Below are 18513 nucleotides of genomic sequence, written 5' to 3'. Positions count from 1 at the left end.
CAATAAAACTTGAATGACGAGTTAGAATTTAGATAATAACAAAAGTCATGCAAACAAGGCTTCCTCCCCTCCTCGTATTAGATGTAATCATCAAGAGAGCCAGCTTATGCTGCCTAGAGGCCAAAAAGACACACTATTAGATCACAGTGATAATAGCTGCTACTTCCTGTCTGCTGTAAATGTTCATGAGTCAGAAAGTTTACGTACTGTAGGCTACTAATTATAGTAATAACTGATAGTAGTAACATGGTATACTGTACTGCTAAACAAAAGATAATAAATGTGAGCATTTCTATAACAATTACAATAGTTTTTATATTGTCCACACCATTTATACACACGTTTTTTGATTATGACACAAACATGCATGAACAAATATCCCCTCTGGCAGCTGTTCACGCACCTTCTTTAGTTGGTTTTCAAATACGTATATGTATACTAAATGTACATAAAAATAAAGAGAATATAACAAAACAGCACTGAGCTAAATGTCCTATTTATATTCTCCAACTATTGACACTTATTGGTGTAGAATGAAGAAAAACCAGCATCACCTGCTAGCTAACAGCGGATTAAAGTGAAAGTTCAATTAGAGCTTTCGTTTTAATCATTCATCATACGACACATGAATAAATAATGTGGTAAGGTTTACTTAACAGAAACAAAGATAAAACTTTGAGAAAATAAAATGACTCATTAAATGAAACACTTCCATAGTTCATCTATATTTATTCATATGCTCACCAAATATGATTATAATTACTAAACACATGCATAAAACTGTTTTTATACACAGCATGAGTGAATAATCAATTACTTTTTAAAAAAACTCAATATGTCAGAGATTTTCCATGAAGTTTTATGTATGTAGTATGTTTACAGACTGAAAAAGTATAACAAAGGTTTTTGCTCAGATCCATACAGCTCAAAACCAAATTCACTATAGCCTGTCAAATAGCGTAATGCATGTTTTATAGTAGTTTTTATGCAATGATATTGCAGGAGTAGAGAGTTTTTCAATGCTTCATTGAGCTGGTTATATCGTTAATTCTAGGTTTTAAATATGTTTTTGGATATTTAGATTAAATATCTAGTTTTTTCTACGCATAATATTTAAGCTAACTATGCAACTAGCTGAAACTCTGCTAAGCATTTTCAGGCGTTTCAAGTAGGCGACATTGTATTTCAATAGTTGATATAGCTCAAATCCATGGATATCTTAGATGATGCTGACTTCGGAGAATGAAGATGAACAATTCCAGCAAATGATAAAACAGAAGGCAAGTCATTGGGATACCAAACCAAGGTAAACTAAGGAAAGGCTCTCAAGTCGTCAATGATGCAAGCATAATAAGATGTGTCATAGTGACCAGAGTGTGTTAAACCACCATTTCCGAGTCATGAGCAATAGTCATGAACAAAGCATAAGAACATTAAATGCAGACTGATCTTATTTATGCGACAAATTCTATTAGCAATTTCTAGTGTTGCCATGGTAACAAGACCGATAGAGATCCTGTATCACTATGGAGATACCTACACAATAGATAGCATCAATTTAGTTTTAGCATTAAGATGGTATATGAATAGGTTTTTAGAGAGCAGAAAAGTTATCCATAACTTTTGAGCTATATCAGCTATTGAAATACAATTTACTAGAGATTGTTAACTTGTTCACACCTGAAATGCTTAGCCCAATGTCTCACTTAGTTGCATAGTTTAATAGTTGTAAAGTTCATAGCTTCAACATTGTGCGTAGAAAAACTAGACATTTAATCTGAATGTCCGAGAGCATAAGCATACTGAAAAGCCGGAGTAAATGATATCACCAGCTTAACAAAGCATTGGAAAGCTCCCTACTCTGGCTAAATTCTTGCATCTAATTACTATACTAGCACATTGGTAGCACAATAAAAAGAAACAACCTACATCATCATATTAGATACACGTAGGTAAGCATTTTCAAGCTTATCAAAGCTGGTGCACTTTCAAAAGTATGGCTAAGAGATTTCTGTATCAAGTGGGCGGCTTACTGCTCAATCATTTTATGCCCCTCATTAAAACAACACTAACACTAGTAAGTATAACAGAATGTAATTCGTTATAGAGTTAGCATAAAATTGCAATAAAATTGCAGTTATGACTGAGATAGCTAGGCATAGATCTACAGTCCACCCTGTTTGTGAATTCAACAGCTCTTAAAAGTTCTAGCTCTGTGTTGAAATCAACAACTCGTTGTTTAAGTCATATTGCCTGATATCAACAGCACAGCTTTTAATAAAGTATATGATTGAAGAATTAAGAAACATGTCACCATATTACATATGGTGCCAAGTTTCTTAATTAAAAGGGCTGGTCCAAAAATGACTGGTATTTCAGGGTAAAAGGTGTTATGAAGCTGTTACAAGCCCAATTGATATACAATGCGATGCAAACAATATCGATGTGTGCAGCATAATTCTTCTAAGAGAGGTTGTTCAAAATCAATCAATCAATGTAATCAATACACAAGACTTCAAAAGCTACATCTTTATGAAAAAGTACCTTGTGCTGCCTGCCAAGAAAGCCCAAAATTGTAAAAAATTACAGCGATCAAGATACTTACGTGAGCTTTGAATGATGCTGTCAGCTTGGCAAAAAGTTATTTTCTTTCCAACATAGGCTATGTCAGCCTTAGTCCTATTAGAATGTGCTTTTGAAAGTTCAAATCTAGTCACAATATACCGAACTTAAACACATTTAGATAGGCGTATGAAATAAATCTCACAATAACAAAACGGTGTCAAAAATCTTCAAAACAATAAAAAATTAAGGACAATGAAAGAACTTTGCACCATAAACAAAATCTTGGTTCGGAAGTAAAAGGTCGAGTTTCAAAAATCTATAGGACTAAACACCTACTGCGGTAAACGATTAAGCTTTTAGACATTGGCAAAATGAAGACTCTCATGCTCTTACGAATTATATTTTACTGCTTGATTGTTTCAGTTGTTTCCTATTGTGCCTACCGTCAAAGTATAGTAGATCATGTTTTAGTTCTATGCATTAATTCAGCTGCGTGAAATACTAAGGAAATAATACGTTAGCATTGCAGGCACGAAGTTTGTCTAATAAGCGTAAAAATCGTAATAAAAGTGACAGAAAAATACCAAACACTTGTCTGACAATACGTTAATAACCGTATTAAAAAGCTTATTCGATTTTTCATAAGTACACTAACATGCTAATTACCTCATGCTATTTTGGCCTACCTATAGGAACACTCGCCTGCACTGTCCAGATAAGCTCCTGCTGAATTTAATCATGTAAATGACAAATGAAAAGCGTGTCCTAGAAAAACTTTTGTTACACTAGTATAGAGTGAACAATAAACTTTCGTTTCAAAACGAGTTATAAGAACGAAAGTGGACGAAAACGAAAGCGCGATACTACTGAAAGTAATGTTTTTATTCGCTAACTATCGCTAATAGTATTACGGGTACGTTGTAATATAAGTTTTACTATTGGAATCGTTGACTGAAAGCACAAGCGCAGCTATATTAGCATTACTTCATCCAAACCGAGCGATCACAAACAAAACACCGCGTCAGCACCTGGAGAGCACCATCTAAAATGGTTTCGCAAGAAGCTCTCGGGCCGAAGTAGCTGCTCTAGCTAAACTAGATGTATAGGACACTCGCGAAAAGACTCGTTGATCTATAATTTAACTACAAAAATTATTTCATGCTAGTTTACATCGCGTTGTTACAAAAATAAAACAACCACGTTGGTCTAGCAGACAACAGAAAAGTATTAGCATCACTCAGGCTAGTTGCATGCACTCAAGAAGAAAAAAATTGAGTTTATCGTTTTGCAACTGATTGTCATCAGCATTAGCCAAAATCTAACAACTTAATCTGTCATTCCAACGATATAGGCTGTCGTTGTGACCGGTAACATCGCTTTCTTTTGGCCACGCTATAGTTATTAAACGTGATACCTCAATTACAACCTTTCATAACTAGCCGAGCTTCTCGGGCGCTGTGAAAATGGGCTACTTTGACCTAAAGGTGGTTTTTAGTTTAGTGTGTTCACAACATCATTTGCATATGCAGCTCATGCTAGTTATCTGTAAAAAGTTACAAGCCCTAAATTTACATGTCTTATGAGTAACCATTCCACTCAGTAATTTCATTACAATATTAAATAGGAACGCTGCTAAATAGCCACAAGTTTTAGTACCGTTGTATGCGAAGCTGACGCCTTAACTACATTTGGCTGAAGGCTTTACTTGCATCAAATGATGTACAAGGAAAGTTGATTTACGAAACAAAAGTATAGCAATACTCTTGATAATTTGGTTTAACTCAATCAAATACATGTATATCAATGTTGTCAAACTGGATATAAGTACCAATCAAAATGTTCTAGTGTTTAATTTGTAAACAACTAATTACTGTAGTAATAACCAGAGTAACTGTGATGACAGTTTGCACTGTTACAAGTCATAAAATGCAACCGCAAGGCAACAAGATTAATTGAAAGTGGAACTAATCAATTTTTTTACACTTTATTAGCTGGCATCTTTAAAAAAGATCTTCAAATAGCTTTTGAGATAAACCCATGTGCTCCTCTTGATAAGCATTGCAAGCATCTTTTATTAGCTCAAAGCTAAGTAATTAGCGACTAATTAGCGAATTAATATTCTCAACTACTAATATAATATATTTTGTTTTTTATTGTTTATAGCATTGTTTATTGTACAATTCATTGTGGACATATGTACTGGCAACATGACTCAAACAGTGGAAAAATAACGGAGCAAGAATGTTTGTTATAATTACGACAAAACAGTATTTGAAATAGTTTTTGCAAATCTATGTGTATGTATTAAACATTTTTCATTTTCGTTTTACTTGATGACCAATTTTTTCTGACGGTTAGCTTGTTTGGTCTATCACAGCTAGGCCATTGTATATCGCTTAAACTTCAGTCAACAAAGGATTAGCAGTATTTAGATACATTAGAAGATAAATCTAGCCTTTCATGTTTCAAAAGAATTTTGCTTACTATGCTGTCAAGGAAGAGCAGAACAGGCAAACTAAAAATAAAGGATACACCTAGATAAGTCATAAAATTTCTTAATAAATTTGCAATTCAGCTAATATGGCTTGTATTGATGCTTTATTAAGCAGGGCAACTACCCTTGTTCGGTTAAACATACGTATACTTTGATGTAGAGTTAAATTAACCAAATAATATTACTCGCCATCAAATTTTATCGATTTTAATCTTGAAACATCCTGTCAAGGAGATCACCTCAAACATCAAAACAATTGCAAGTGATAGAGTAATACTGATACTTTCTGATAAAGTCTGCAAAATGTTTGTGTAAGTTCGTGTTTAATAAAATATATTTTTCACAATCAGAGCTTTTAACTACATAAAGTTCCACCTAGTTAATTACAGCAGTTTAGACAATCATTAACTACATTCAAGCATGTTTAGCTACTGCATATAATGGAATACCTGACATGCTGAAATGTTCCCTTGCCATTCAAACAAATATAGCAGTATATAGAATGACTGGTTCAAAAATAGTAGAAGTTTCAAACGTTGACTAAAGTATTTTTAGCACATGGCTAATAATTTCTCATTTCACTACTTTAAATATTGGTAAATTCTTTGTGCGAGTCATCCATTATTGCTAAAATAGTTGTGTTGCAGTTTTAGACAATATGACTCATATATTTGGTGAGCAACTAGCAAAGTTGGGCGCCTCTTATACAGAATATCTTGTGAGACATGTGGAAGCAGCATCCACGGTATGTTTACTGTGCAGCATATAATATGCATTTGTATACTCAAAGTATGCACACTATGTATGCTAATGCGCTCTGAATAATATGTTTATTTGTATAGGTTGTTTTTAAGTTTGTTCCTAATTTGTTTTTATGATTTGTCCTTGCAAAGGCTTCTCTAAGAAAAACCAAGGTTGATTTTGTCTTGCTTGTGCACCTAAAATATTTATTATGAGCCACTCTAGGCTGGTTTAACTTTGCTAATTAGCTTGCGACTTAATTCAGATTGAATCATGGATCAAGACACTTTCCTACCTTGTGGCAGGAAAGATTTCCAAATCTCATTCAGATATATTAGCTGAACTTATGTACTCTTCATCAAACTTGCTGACACTTCTAAACGACTATCTTCTGCGTCGGCACCATCATCTTCACAAACCACAGGTACATATGCTACCTATCAACAGGTATTTCTTTAGACCATTCTTCTGTAGTTCTTCTTTGTAAATTATTGTTATGCGAAACATTTCTGACATTTTGGTTATGGTCTGGAGCATTATGTTTGGCTGCATTTAGGAAGATGGCGAACGTTCTCTCAAAATGATGCTGTCGGCGATTGAAGCCCTTCAAGTGTTTGTGGAGATTTCGGCTCGTCGCTATAGTCAGCCTCATGTCAAATGGATACTGATTCTTTGCATAGAACTCATCAAGTAACTAGCTTATCTACTCTTGCCAACTATAGACAAGCCTTTACATTTGAATTCATTTTCTACTGTGAAAGACTTCATATGTTGAAACTATCATATGTTGGAACAAATATTCTCTTAAGAATACATTGCAATTTGTTTAATCCGTTCCACAGCCCAAGACTGAAACATCTTAAATAAATGCTACACAGAAGTAAACATAGATGGATTCTTAAAAAGTAAAGAGACAACTAAATAAATAAAACAACAAATTAGTAAATTTCAAAAAGACTCTAAACTGTCGGTTCACCCTTTGTTATAAAACACTTTACATAATGATAATAATTAAGTCAACTTTCTACATATGAAGCCAATTTCTTTGTGCACTGCTTTGTCTCTTAAAAACCCATGTTAAAACATATTTCCATAAGAATACACCATAACGTGTTTAATTTGTTCCATATAGCCCAAAACCTAGGATAAATTTGTAGTAAATAATTCTGCTAGTTACACAACAATAAAATAAAAAACTAAATTATATGTTAAAGCTAAATGAATAAAATAATAATATACTGAATGAGGTTTCATTGTCAATTAAGAGAAGGGAAAGTAGACTTAGTCGCGTGCAAGTTTAGAGGTAAAGACTCTCAGATTCTTTTCCTGTAACATAAACTGGTAGTTTTAGCTAACTTACCATAAAACCTTTAATTGAACGCCATGGCGCTCTATTTTCCAACCCTTTCTTTACAGTGTCAATCAAATAGAGGTGGCATTCAAATAGAGGTGGCATTGCATTTTTCAAATGGCTCGTCAGAATTTTGGGAAAATAAGTTTAACTTTTTTTACGGGCCAGCGAATGTTGCTTATATTTTGCACTCTCCTTCGGGCAGAGCATAATGAACTCTTTTCGTTAGATGCCAAAATCTGGTAACTTACCACCAACTTGTCATAGATCTCTAAATAATCATGCATCGGAAAGCCGAGAAACATCTATACCAGTGGTTCCCAACTGGTGGTCCATGGACCTCTAGGGGTCCACAGGAGGTTTTGAGGGGGTCCACAGGCTGGAGCCAATAATGGTTTTTCTAGCTAGATATTTACAGCTATTTCTGTCATAGTGGTTGGATCAATGATATAAAACCCTAAAAGGATAGACGACGGCTATCATATGGGTGGGGTTTAATGATCGAAGTCTGTTGGGATTGTGCTAGCCTGGGTTTCCAGGCTAATGCGATTCCCGCGGAGTGGTCGCGTTGTCTTGTTAGGTTTTTTGGTCTAGACTTTTATCACCTATGTGCGTCAATCGCTGGATAGTACCTGATTTCTGGTTAGTAGTACAAAACAACATAACCTGTAACCAGCAAACACGTAATTCTCTCTTTCCATATTTAATTTCAGCGATATACTAAGATCCATGGAAAATAAAACATTTCAACTTACTTATTTTTACCAATTTTCAGATTGGTAGGAGTTTTAGTATATGCTCAAATTTAAATATAATTTACCCGAAATCGTCCAAACAACGGCCTTCTTTCCGTAGTTTTTGATTAATATTTTTCCACCTATAATATAAAATGGCAAAGTTTTTTGTCGTTGTCACATTGTTTGACCTGGCCAATAAGATGGGACAGCAGCAAAGCTGTGCAGTTTAGTTTTCATATTCAAAATCTAAATGTAAAACCAAATTTGGGTCATTTCACAATGGCGACTATTAATATCACCAGAAATTCCCCTGTCATACAGCCCATGACCAAAGTGATTTTGGAAAAAAGAAAGGGTACTGATGGTTAAGAAATGCAATATTAGCAGTCAAATGGCACTGCAGTGCAGTAGGATAACGGCAATGGTAGCTGTAATGTACTGGGTGTGGGTGTTATTATATACAACAAACAGCAATAATGAAAGGAAAAGATTATATGTTTATATCTCTCCCCCTGCAATAGGAGAAATACAATATTAGAAGTAAAATGCACTGATATTATTAGAATAACCAATATTATTAATATAGTAATACAGTAATAATAGAAAACCAATGCACACTTTTGTTTACATTTCAAAACGTAATAGCTAACAATATCAAGAAGTTGTGATATCTATATAGATTTTTAGAAAATCTATTTGATGCTATTTAGAAAAAATAATAACAGTAACATATTGCTCATCATCGATGTTGTTAGTGTGACTATAACATTTCAATAGTCATCCAAACTTATAATTAAATATTGTAATAATCTCATAAAAATTGTTAGAAAAAAATATCATCGCCATTTCCTTTACTTTGACTGCGTTGGACATCAGCTAGAATACCAAAGTACTCAAAAGCGTCTAAAATGTCAGTTACTTTGAAATCGGCAAAAAAGAAACGATTATATTTCAGTACTTCTACGTTAATTACAGAAACCTTCGGCAATTCGACAATGCTATGGACTGGTGAAATATGCATGTTATTTTTTTGTGAAATGCGCACGACTTAATGGTTTCATTCTCTGTCGCTCGGCGTTTCAATTGCCGGTCTTAATTTTGATAAAAGTAAGGCTTGGCAATTTTTAATAACAATTTTCGGCCAAATTAATTTATCTATTTGTGTATAATCCATTCAGATTGGTAAGTTTTAAGATACTGTCGACACTTTTCAAAGACTTGGTAATATATTGAAATAGGTTTATATGTGTTTTGTATCGTTATTATACTTAAACGACTCTACAAAAAAATGGTTAAATTTGTTGGTGAGATTTCGGTACAAGGGTTTGCGACGTTGTTGATGAATAATTTTCGTGAGTTGTGCGCACATGCATTTATCATAAAACTTTCAAACATTTGCTCCGCTTGTTTGGTAGTGAGATGAATGCTTGTTAATGGCAGCTGACTGATCATAATTGGGACAATATTTGGCGACTATATTTATTTGACAACAAAATGAAACCAGCAGATCGTTTAAAAAACCAAAAATGTTTTTGAAGATAAAACCATTGAAGAATTGTGGCCTTCAATGATTCATCCATATCCACAGACAGCCAAACACGCCCTTCAAACTCTGCTCCCAATTGTGTCTACATACTTATGCGAGTCCGCTTTCTCCTTTATGGCTGTTCTCAAATCGAAACAATGAAACCGACTAGGACTTTGTCAACCATTTCCCCAAAGATTGAGAATTTGGTGAAAAACAAGAAGTATTTTCGTCTATATCACTAACGAACTGAAAATGAACAGTCAAAGCAATTTAGTATAGCATTGCTTTATGTAAGTAAATAAAGAGAAACATGTCAAATCTATTGACTCTTACATGTATATTATTGTAATTTATAATGTACGCCAATTTAAAATACATTGTTATAAACACCATATATTATGATGTTTATAAAGGGGTCCATGACTTTGAGATAAAGAGCTCAGGGGGTCCATGGCTCCAAGGTCGTTGGGAACCACTGTGAGATAAAGAGCTCAGGGGGTCCATGGCTCCAAGGTCGTTGGGAACCACTGATCTATACTTGTTGTCTTATTATTATATTCATTTATCTTATTTTTGATTATCTGTCATCATTATTCTTTAGTTTCAGATACCTGTTGTTTAATTTAAGTACAAAACTGCGACGTTTTGACAAACTTTGCGCATTGTATGTTTGAAGAATTTGTACAATAAGGAGATTTTATGTAGAGGTCTGATTGTATCATTGTTACATTTTGGTTTGCTGCAATTGCACCTGCATTTAGTGTAGCAAAGGAAGTGTATGATGTTTGAAAACTAAGATGTCTATGATGTTATATCATAGTGTAATACATTTATCATGGCAGTGTAATACATTTTTGAATCACTGTAGTTACTGACAGAAAAATAGGTCACACAATTGACAATCATGACCTTATTTGTTTGCTTGCTCTAAAAGAACTAGGTCACATGTGTGACAATCATGCAAATGATTAATGACAATTAAGCAAACAAGTAATATTTTATAGTAAATATTTCATGTCACTCTATACCCATCGAAGGAAGTAATAATATCTCATGTATCTGTAAAAAAATTTATGTCATCAAAATAAGGTTTACTCTACTTGCTTGAGCACCTGATCATACAATAGAAGTTCAAAAACTCACAATCAGCCAACTGATACTTTAGTTCTTATGGTGACAATGCATTAGAACAATATGTTTAACCTTGTATTATTCCTGTGCTGTCTCTTGCGCTGCCTTAAGTCATCTTATTTGCCTCTTTATGGATAAACCATTATCTGATTTTTCACATGGGATTTATGGTAGATGTAATGCATGTTCATTGCGATTTGTTTGAGGTAGGTATGTAGGTCTATGCACCTCTATGAACTGCGGGTTAAAATAAAACTTACTGTGATTATAGGACAGTTGGTAGATTCCTTCTCCTTTATAAATACAAGATTGGTCTGAGACTCTACCCTGTTGTGAAGCGGTTAAACAGGAAACAGATGAGCGCTGAAACAGAGGATAAAGAGGAAGTGGTGGAAGACTCGGAGTCGTCTGATAGTTACTACACTCTGCCGGGTTCAGGGAGGCGGATAAAATCCATCAGCGCTAGTAAGTTTGTTAGCTTTGAATCGTGTCATTGTTTTCCTTACGAGACTCACTCCTAATCACACTAGCATAAGTTAGGAACACAGCTCGTAGATTCTAATTATATGGGGTTTCAGCAGAAAATAACGGTAGTCATTTCAACGGATGTTGGAAAGATGATTTTTTGACCATGTTGAGAATTTGCATGTTCTAATGATATGAATACAACTCAGCATCAAGCCGAGTTAACATCATGTTGACCTTTGTAATTATGTTTAAATAACCTCAGCTCAGTCTGTAAATCACTATCTTTAACCAGGTTGGTTACATTGTTTCAAAGGATTAGTTTCTCTCTCAACTGTGCAAATAGAAAGCAAATAAAAGCCTCCAAAACTGACTGAAGTAGATTATTAAAGCTTATTTAAACAACCACCAAATGTACAACCGCTTTTTACAAAATCAAGTCATATCGGATCACTAATCCTGTAAGGTATGGTTTTTATAAATTGACCAGAACGTGTTTTATTCATCAGAGCTTTTGTTCCTTGGTAAACTTTAAGGTGTTAATAAACTATGCTAATGTGATACATCCGTTAAAAACAGAGGAGTCTTTCCGCATAATCATAAAATTTCAGGTAATTTGAAACAGTCATTTTGTACTGTAGCTTGGTAAAATGTGCTTATGGTTACCATCTCAACAAGTCACCTACACACTCTCGTGTGTATATTCATGGCAGCTGACCTATTACTTGGGCTACCAACTTGCATTATCGGTTGAAACATTTAAGGCTTTAGGAACTTAAGCTAACATTTTATAACTACACGGGGATATGCATACGATACATAGTCGGCTAGTAGTTTAAAGCTGCAGATGTTTCCGGGTTACGTACTGAGTATACATGTGCATTTTATCAGTTACATGAAGACTAGTGCTTTAAATGGCCTGAAATCTTTTGATTACATGTAGTGACACTGCAGCATAAAATGGTGTTTACAGATTGTTCATATTAATCATAGCATTATAGTGCCTTTGCTGTCAACAGTGTCTTCCTAACTACCTTCTACTTCTTTGTGTCAGAAGTTAGGCTTGTCCATGCTCTAATAGGTGAACTATTATAAACTTGTAGAGTACAAGGTTCAGACACCGCAGACAGCGAGTAACTCTGGTCTCACTCAGGAACAAATTATAGCAGAGTCTCTCCACAACATTCAACCTTTCATTTACTGTATCCTTTCTCTCAGTCCTATTCCTCTTACTGCCCACCCTCATGACTTCATGTATAGTGTTGAGGACAGGCGCAATCACCTGGGCACCATTAAAGGCACAATTGCTGAAGATGAGTGGTGATGGCATGATCACCCTGTAGTTGTACTCATTTTGCTAAAATGTTATACAATTACTATGCTAAAACACTAAAATTCAAGCTTATCGTTGTAAAAATGTTATCAGACATCAGCCAAACCTGTAGAAACATATTTAGTCCGCCCTGAGATCTGCTTCTGTTGGAGCAAATATGCTTATAAGAGTATGTTGCAATACTTCGGGCAGTTATACATAGTATTAAAGTACATTTTATAGATCCTTGTAGAATCAGTGTATAAACAACGAAGTTATACGTAAAAAACTAAAATTATAATTGAGAAATATAGCTGTAGGCATGCAAGTGTAGTTTAAAAAGTAGATATAATGATAAAGACAATGCAGCATAACTTACTCCTACTGAGACTAGGTGAACTTACTATATATATGTTTTGTTTCTTTTTCTTACATTTTATTTTTAATGTTCATATTCGCTTTTACTTTTGAAACTGCGGTGTTCCTAAAAACTCTGAATGTCGTCTGTTATAAATTAGTTCAGACGTTTAAAGATAAGTTTTGTGTTGTGTCTCCATTTAGCGAGAGTCAATACCCACAATCTTACCTCCTTGAAGTTGGGAGTATACAAAGACTGGCACCGGCTGGTCTGGATACCTCTGTTGACAATGTTTTCTATTTAAATTGCTACGGGCACCAATTTCTAGGCCATAAACATCTTATTTTGTTTTTTAGTTCTGTGTCCTTTTTACTATTCAGTATTTTTAGAGTTATGTGACCATTTTCTCTTGTAAAATATATATTCTTAACAGAGCAATTTATCTAGTGTCTACAGCAGCTTGGTTTGGTGAGAAGGCTTGGCTTCCCTGGGTCGCTTCCCTCGCCACGGACTATGCTAGGTTGGTAACACATTCTAGAGAGGTTTTGTGTGTACCTCTGGTCTGCCTTGTGGATGATATTCAAATTTAATGTCTTTGCATTTTTGTACATCATCCCGTTTACATTAGCGTAGCTATGTAAGATAGCATGGTTTCACATTTAGCAAATAATTAATAGTATAGCAAGCACTCGAGGTTCGAGGCTCGAGTTCGAATCTCATACGATGCAATCGTTTTTAACCTTGAACCATGGCTTCAGACAGACAGACAGAGCTCTTGCTATACTAGTGTTTATTTATGTGGTTGTTTTTTATCTGGTTGTTGTACTGATTAGCAGCATTCATTGTAGCAATCACCTGATTACGGAGCTGCTATAACCTGCTAATTCTTCAAAACTATAGCCTGCTCATCTTGAAGCTGCTATTACCAGTCAACCTTGACATAATTATATCCTGGAGTTTTTCAGAACATTTATAGCTTCCGGTACCCTTCACATTCTAAAACTACTATTACCGGTTTATCATGGAATCATTGTAGCCTGTTGAACTTGAGAATTTATTGCCTATTCACCCAAGAACATAAATTGACTGTTGACTAGCGTAATTGCCTGTTAACCATCCTAGAACAAATATAGCCTGTGTACTCAAGTACTGTTGTAGCCTGCTCGCCCTGCGACAAAAAAAGTTTAAGTACAAGAGGAAGGAAAATGCAGAATTACTGAGGAGGCGATTTATGCTGCTCATGTATTTGCTGAGGTCTCCTTTCTATGACAAGTACAGCAAGTAAGGAATGATTTGTAAACCAGCATGCTTATGGTCCGAGTTGAAATATGCTAATCTCTATTTATTGTGTTATCAGCATCTCTATTTATTGTGTTATCAGCATATTAATAAGCATTCAATATAACATCGATGACTGGCTCCTTTTCAAAAATATATATAGAGGTAGCAGATTTTATATTCAAGTTTATGTCATCATCTATTGCTCTTCTACAGGCTGCCTTGTTTTACTATATATTTAATGCATAGACAATCTAATAATAGCTTATAACATGTACAGAGATTTGTGAATAAACTCAGCCCTGATGGATATTATCATCCAATAGGGTTTCTTTTGGTAGAATGAGGCTGATCAGAATGCTGACTGTGATGTCTAGAGTTCCCGGTCTAGGATACATAATGAGTGAGTAACATTCTTACCTCCCTCCAATGAAACGCTGTTGTTTGCAAGAAGTTATCTATGGCGACTCTTGCATCTTTATCACTTCTGGTGCAACAAGTTTTGATAAAATCCTGTAAGGCAAAGGCGTTTGCCTAACTTTTTTACAATTCGAACAAGGTCTCATCTGGGCAGTTTGGTCCTCGAGATTTTAATATCATTGTTCCTTTACGTATGTGATAATTTCCCTAAACGTTGTAGAATATGAATTTAACGCAAATAGAAATAGGAAAGTGACAAAAGACAATGTATGAAGCAGCTGCTCATGCTATATCGACTGCAACAGGGCACCATTAAAGGTGGCATGTGATAAAAAGAATTTTTAGAACCCTCTGGAGCGAGGGGAGACGATCAACGAGAAGGGCAGGAGGCAGAAAGTGTTGAGGAAGAGTGAAGGGAGCTGAGCACTTATGAATATCCTTCCTTTCTCACCTGCGGCACTGTAGCGGGCTAAAGAAGCTACACTTGTTGGTGTTGTTCCGCCGATGTTGACAAGTTTTCTGACGGGAATGTTCCAGATGGTTGCAGAACCCTCCAGTTCCTAACTGTTGGCTACAACCTCAGCAGACACACTGATGTATTCGCTGGGGACTTTTGAGGCTCAGGCGTGTGTAAACTGAATTGCATACGGAACAAGTATGTGCCAAGTCGTTGTGTGGAAGGAGAGAAGATGAAGAGACTCGCTATATTTATACCCAGGACTGGGCATCAGCTAGTTTGAGATTATGACAAATATGGCAGAGGTTGATGGTGGTCATATAACAAAAAAGGTGAAGGCAGTTTGGTAGCGATACCTGAAACAGAAAGGTGATCAGAGCACAAACAATGGGAGAGTAAGAAAAAATTGTCGCATGCTATCTAGGAAAACAACCAGAAGTTGGGAAGGTCCCTAAGACTGTCACCTAGTGCATGTAAATACTGAGCCTCCCCTCTGCTAGGTCAGTTAGGCTCTACAAAGATGGAAAACCTCCAAACTGATGAACTCTCAACAAAAGTACCTCAAGCCAAGATGGCGTACAAGCCTCATGATACCAGCCTCAACATTTTTTCTGTATTAACCGATATGTTGTGTAATTACGTGACAATGTGTGAATTCACTACATTTTACTCTATGAAAATGATGAAAGTGTGGATACTGTATTTATGCTGTCCAGGTATATCATGTATTGTTGCAAGCAGTCACAAGTAATTAATCGTAAAATTGGCCAATTTACTCACTCTTTAATAGGTATTTATTTTATATGGCGATCGTGTTGAAGTACGAATTACTTGCAGCTTTTGAGTCGGTGATATGTTTCTGAATGTCTGATGACTGCTTCCTAGTTGACCTGAAACCCTTCAGTTTGAGAGATATAGTCTCACTAATCTTATTGTAGCTTCTATCAAGGAGTATCTACCACAGTGGCAGTCAACATATTTCTATACGTGGAGTTCATAGGTTGTCTACAGATTGCCTTCACTTCCTGTCATGTGCTGAACAATTACGCTGCTGGAGACCAAGACTCTACTAAATTGCTTATGTCAAATTCTTTATAATTCCAATCATATTCTATTTTTCAAATTTTTGTAGATAGATTTTTAACATTAAATTTTTCATGAAACGTGGGACGGCTGACTAGTACCCCGCCCGTAACACACAACATATCCATCATATAATTAGTGCAATACTCTACTGTTTTTAGTCAGTTATTACTTTTTTTATTAATCATTCATCACTTATCCGCTTGGCTTCAGTTACATCAATTATTGCTTATAAAAATACAGATTATTGTAAAACCATAGTTCGTTTGATTGAATTACCAGAGATACCTGCATTAGAATGTAGAATCTTGTAGATCTACTTGACACCATGTTGCGAGCATGGGCTAGTAATACTGTACACCAGTTGTTACGCTCATCTCTTTAAACTTTGATGTTTCGGGATGTTTTATCAAAAAAGCTCAATTATTTAAATATAATTAAAATTTATCAGTTCGAAATGACCTGACAGCGAGGAAACTCCGCATTGTTGACAAGGGTAGCTTTGACAGTTTCCCAGCTGAGCAGTGGCATGTGAGAGGTACCAGTGGGGCTGACTCACTTTTCTATCAATTCCTTCATGTTTTCGGAAACTTGAAATACTTCTATTGTTAGAACCATGTCTCTGAACAAATTAAAATGTTTTTGCTTAAAATGTTATTTATACAAGTAACAGGCTAAAGTCCACACAGCCTCTAACAGTGAAGTTATCTCAACTTGATTTAATGGGTGAGTCCAACAAAAAGGTAAAATCATTTTCATACGTGTTCTTTGAATATCTACCTGCAACTAAGTTTGCAAAATTGAAAAACAATGAAGACTTGAAATAGTACAAGTTGGTAGTAAATTTTTTTATATGATTGACTAGTCTATGAATTTAACCATTCTGGCATCCGGACTTCAGAGACACCACTTGAAACATGAAGATTATTGTTGGCATTTGAGTTATGTAATGCCAACAATTCCTGATGGAATGAGTCATTGTTGCAGAGAAGACTAATAACAAGAGGCCTGCCAAGTCATTAAATCATCAGGTAAGAGTCTTTCAGAGTATTTCATAGTCAATCGCTGCCATCCACAGCTGTAACATTTCCTATATGCAGTACTGCTCCTTTTTTAGGAATATCAGCCAATCATAGGCAAAGGATTGTTTGCTCTGAAGGCCCTATATATGATAAGTTGCACCACCTTAAATTAAAATGTTCAAAACGGCAACTAAGATGCAACCAGTGAGTAGTAAGTCATTAGGCTAGGCTAATATGGCGGGCATTTTCTTCTTCATTAATTAAAATTTCATTGAAGATTAATAAATAAATATAATCAGCTAAATTAGTAATTATTTTGTTTAAAAAACAACACAAAATACCCCATAAGTTCATTGATAGCAAAATTAGGAAATGAAACAATTTCATTAATTTTTGTTTTGAATATTTTTTAAAACGTTTTTTAAACCAAATATTCATCAATTTTTTTAAATCTATTCATTATACACACAATTCAAACTGTTGTTAAAACAATTCTCATTGCATTTTAAATTTACGTTTAGCTGGCAACTTGTCAAATTGATCCTTACCCTTGTTTTCGCCTTGTGCTGAGCTTCTCAAATATGTGATGCATATTTATATTGGTGATACCAAAAATCCTCATTTTGTGTTCTACTAAGTCAGACCCAGCTGAATAAGAACAATAGCGAATATTGACTAGAGTTTTCTATCATACATCCTATTAATTTTTCAAAGACCATAAAACATCTCTCACAGATCATTACTTATCAGTTAACTAAACTCTAGAAAATATAAAGTTTAGTAAATAAAAGTCTCATAGCTGTTTATTGTTAATTAACAAAATCACCAACATTGTCTTGTATGCTGTTGGCGGATTAGGTAGTAGAGGGGACAACTCCTAAAACTAATACTTGGTACAAAACCTTTTTGTAAGTATGCCTCATTTTTCTATTGTGACAAATATTTTGTTAAACATCTAAATACCAACCTTGCAGTTTATCCATTCATGCATACTAGTTGGAGCTATTGTTAAAATCTATTACTAACTCCATCATGTTGAAGCCTCTTTTATTCTGCGCCATTTTATCGTAAAAGAAAAGGCTTACATGTATCTTTTTAAAAAGAGACGTTGTACTGTAATCAAATCCTCTGTTTTTGACGATTATAACATAAACAGTAATTTACTCAGTTCATCTTAGAAAGATTGTTTCTCTTCATACAACTTTGGTAAACTTTGTTTTGCTATAGCAATTGATTCCATTTTAATTAGTTTGATTTTATTTAATTTAGCAATTGAATTAAAAACTTTGTAAGAAACATTCTTAAATTTTTACGCAACTGGCAATAAAATATTCATAATCAACTGCTAACTAATCACAGTGAACCCGTGCAACAAGTGCTGCCCAACCCCAGCTTCTTCAACAAGTGCTGCCTAAGATGAATATTTTAGCAACCATTTAATTATTAACTGCTATCGTTTCACATTTTAATACATGCTCAATATGGCATTGTGTGTATTTGATCTCTGCTGTCTCACCTGAAACTGCACAAAAAAGATATCAGCAAAGCAAGTGGCAAAGTCACTTGTTTAA

The 18513-nt window shown here is 34.9% G+C and overlaps 2 protein-coding genes across 3 annotated transcripts in view; one reads left to right on the top strand and one right to left on the bottom strand.

Annotated features, from left to right (window-relative positions):
* LOC137393460 (kelch-like protein 9) overlaps positions 1-3338 on the bottom strand; it is a 30359-nt gene extending 27021 nt beyond the window's left edge. The window contains exon 1 of the mRNA XM_068080025.1: positions 3252-3338. The gene's annotated coding sequence lies outside the window, so the exon portion shown is untranslated. The remainder of the gene's footprint in view (positions 1-3251) is intronic.
* A 2147-nt stretch (positions 3339-5485) lies between these two features.
* Positions 5486-16172, top strand: LOC137394408 (peroxisomal membrane protein PEX16-like). Of its 2 annotated transcripts, none has more exons than XM_068081126.1 (9): positions 5486-5804; positions 6066-6224; positions 6357-6490; positions 10819-11039; positions 12134-12214; positions 13130-13202; positions 13841-13963; positions 14302-14363; positions 15776-16172. In XM_068081126.1, exons 1-9 carry the CDS (start codon positions 5718-5720, stop codon positions 15835-15837), a joined length of 1002 nt encoding a protein of 333 aa, XP_067937227.1. In that variant the 5' UTR covers positions 5486-5717; the 3' UTR covers positions 15838-16172. The 2 variants fall into 2 exon arrangements, with proteins under 2 accessions (XP_067937227.1, XP_067937226.1); XM_068081125.1 differs by having other exon boundaries at positions 5498-5804; positions 10819-11012; positions 12116-12214.
* The last annotated feature ends 2341 nt before the right edge of the window (positions 16173-18513 follow it).

Source organism: Watersipora subatra, chromosome 4 (assembly GCF_963576615.1).
Source record: "Watersipora subatra chromosome 4, tzWatSuba1.1, whole genome shotgun sequence".
NCBI lineage: Eukaryota > Metazoa > Bryozoa > Gymnolaemata > Cheilostomatida > Watersiporidae > Watersipora > Watersipora subatra.
This window is presented reverse-complemented; position numbering and strand designations above follow the sequence as displayed.

Bases quoted from the DNA above. Each gene is read 5' to 3' on its own strand.
- LOC137394408 (XM_068081126.1), top strand. From the start codon at position 5,718: ATGACTCATATATTTGGTGAGCAACTAGCAAAGTTGGGCGCCTCTTAT. The intron at 6,225-6,356 runs GTACATATGCTA...GGCTGCATTTAG, and splicing joins ATCATCTTCACAAACCACAG to GAAGATGGCGAACGTTCTCT. The intron at 12,215-13,129 runs GTATCCTTTCTC...CAATTTATCTAG, and splicing joins CATTCAACCTTTCATTTACT to TGTCTACAGCAGCTTGGTTT.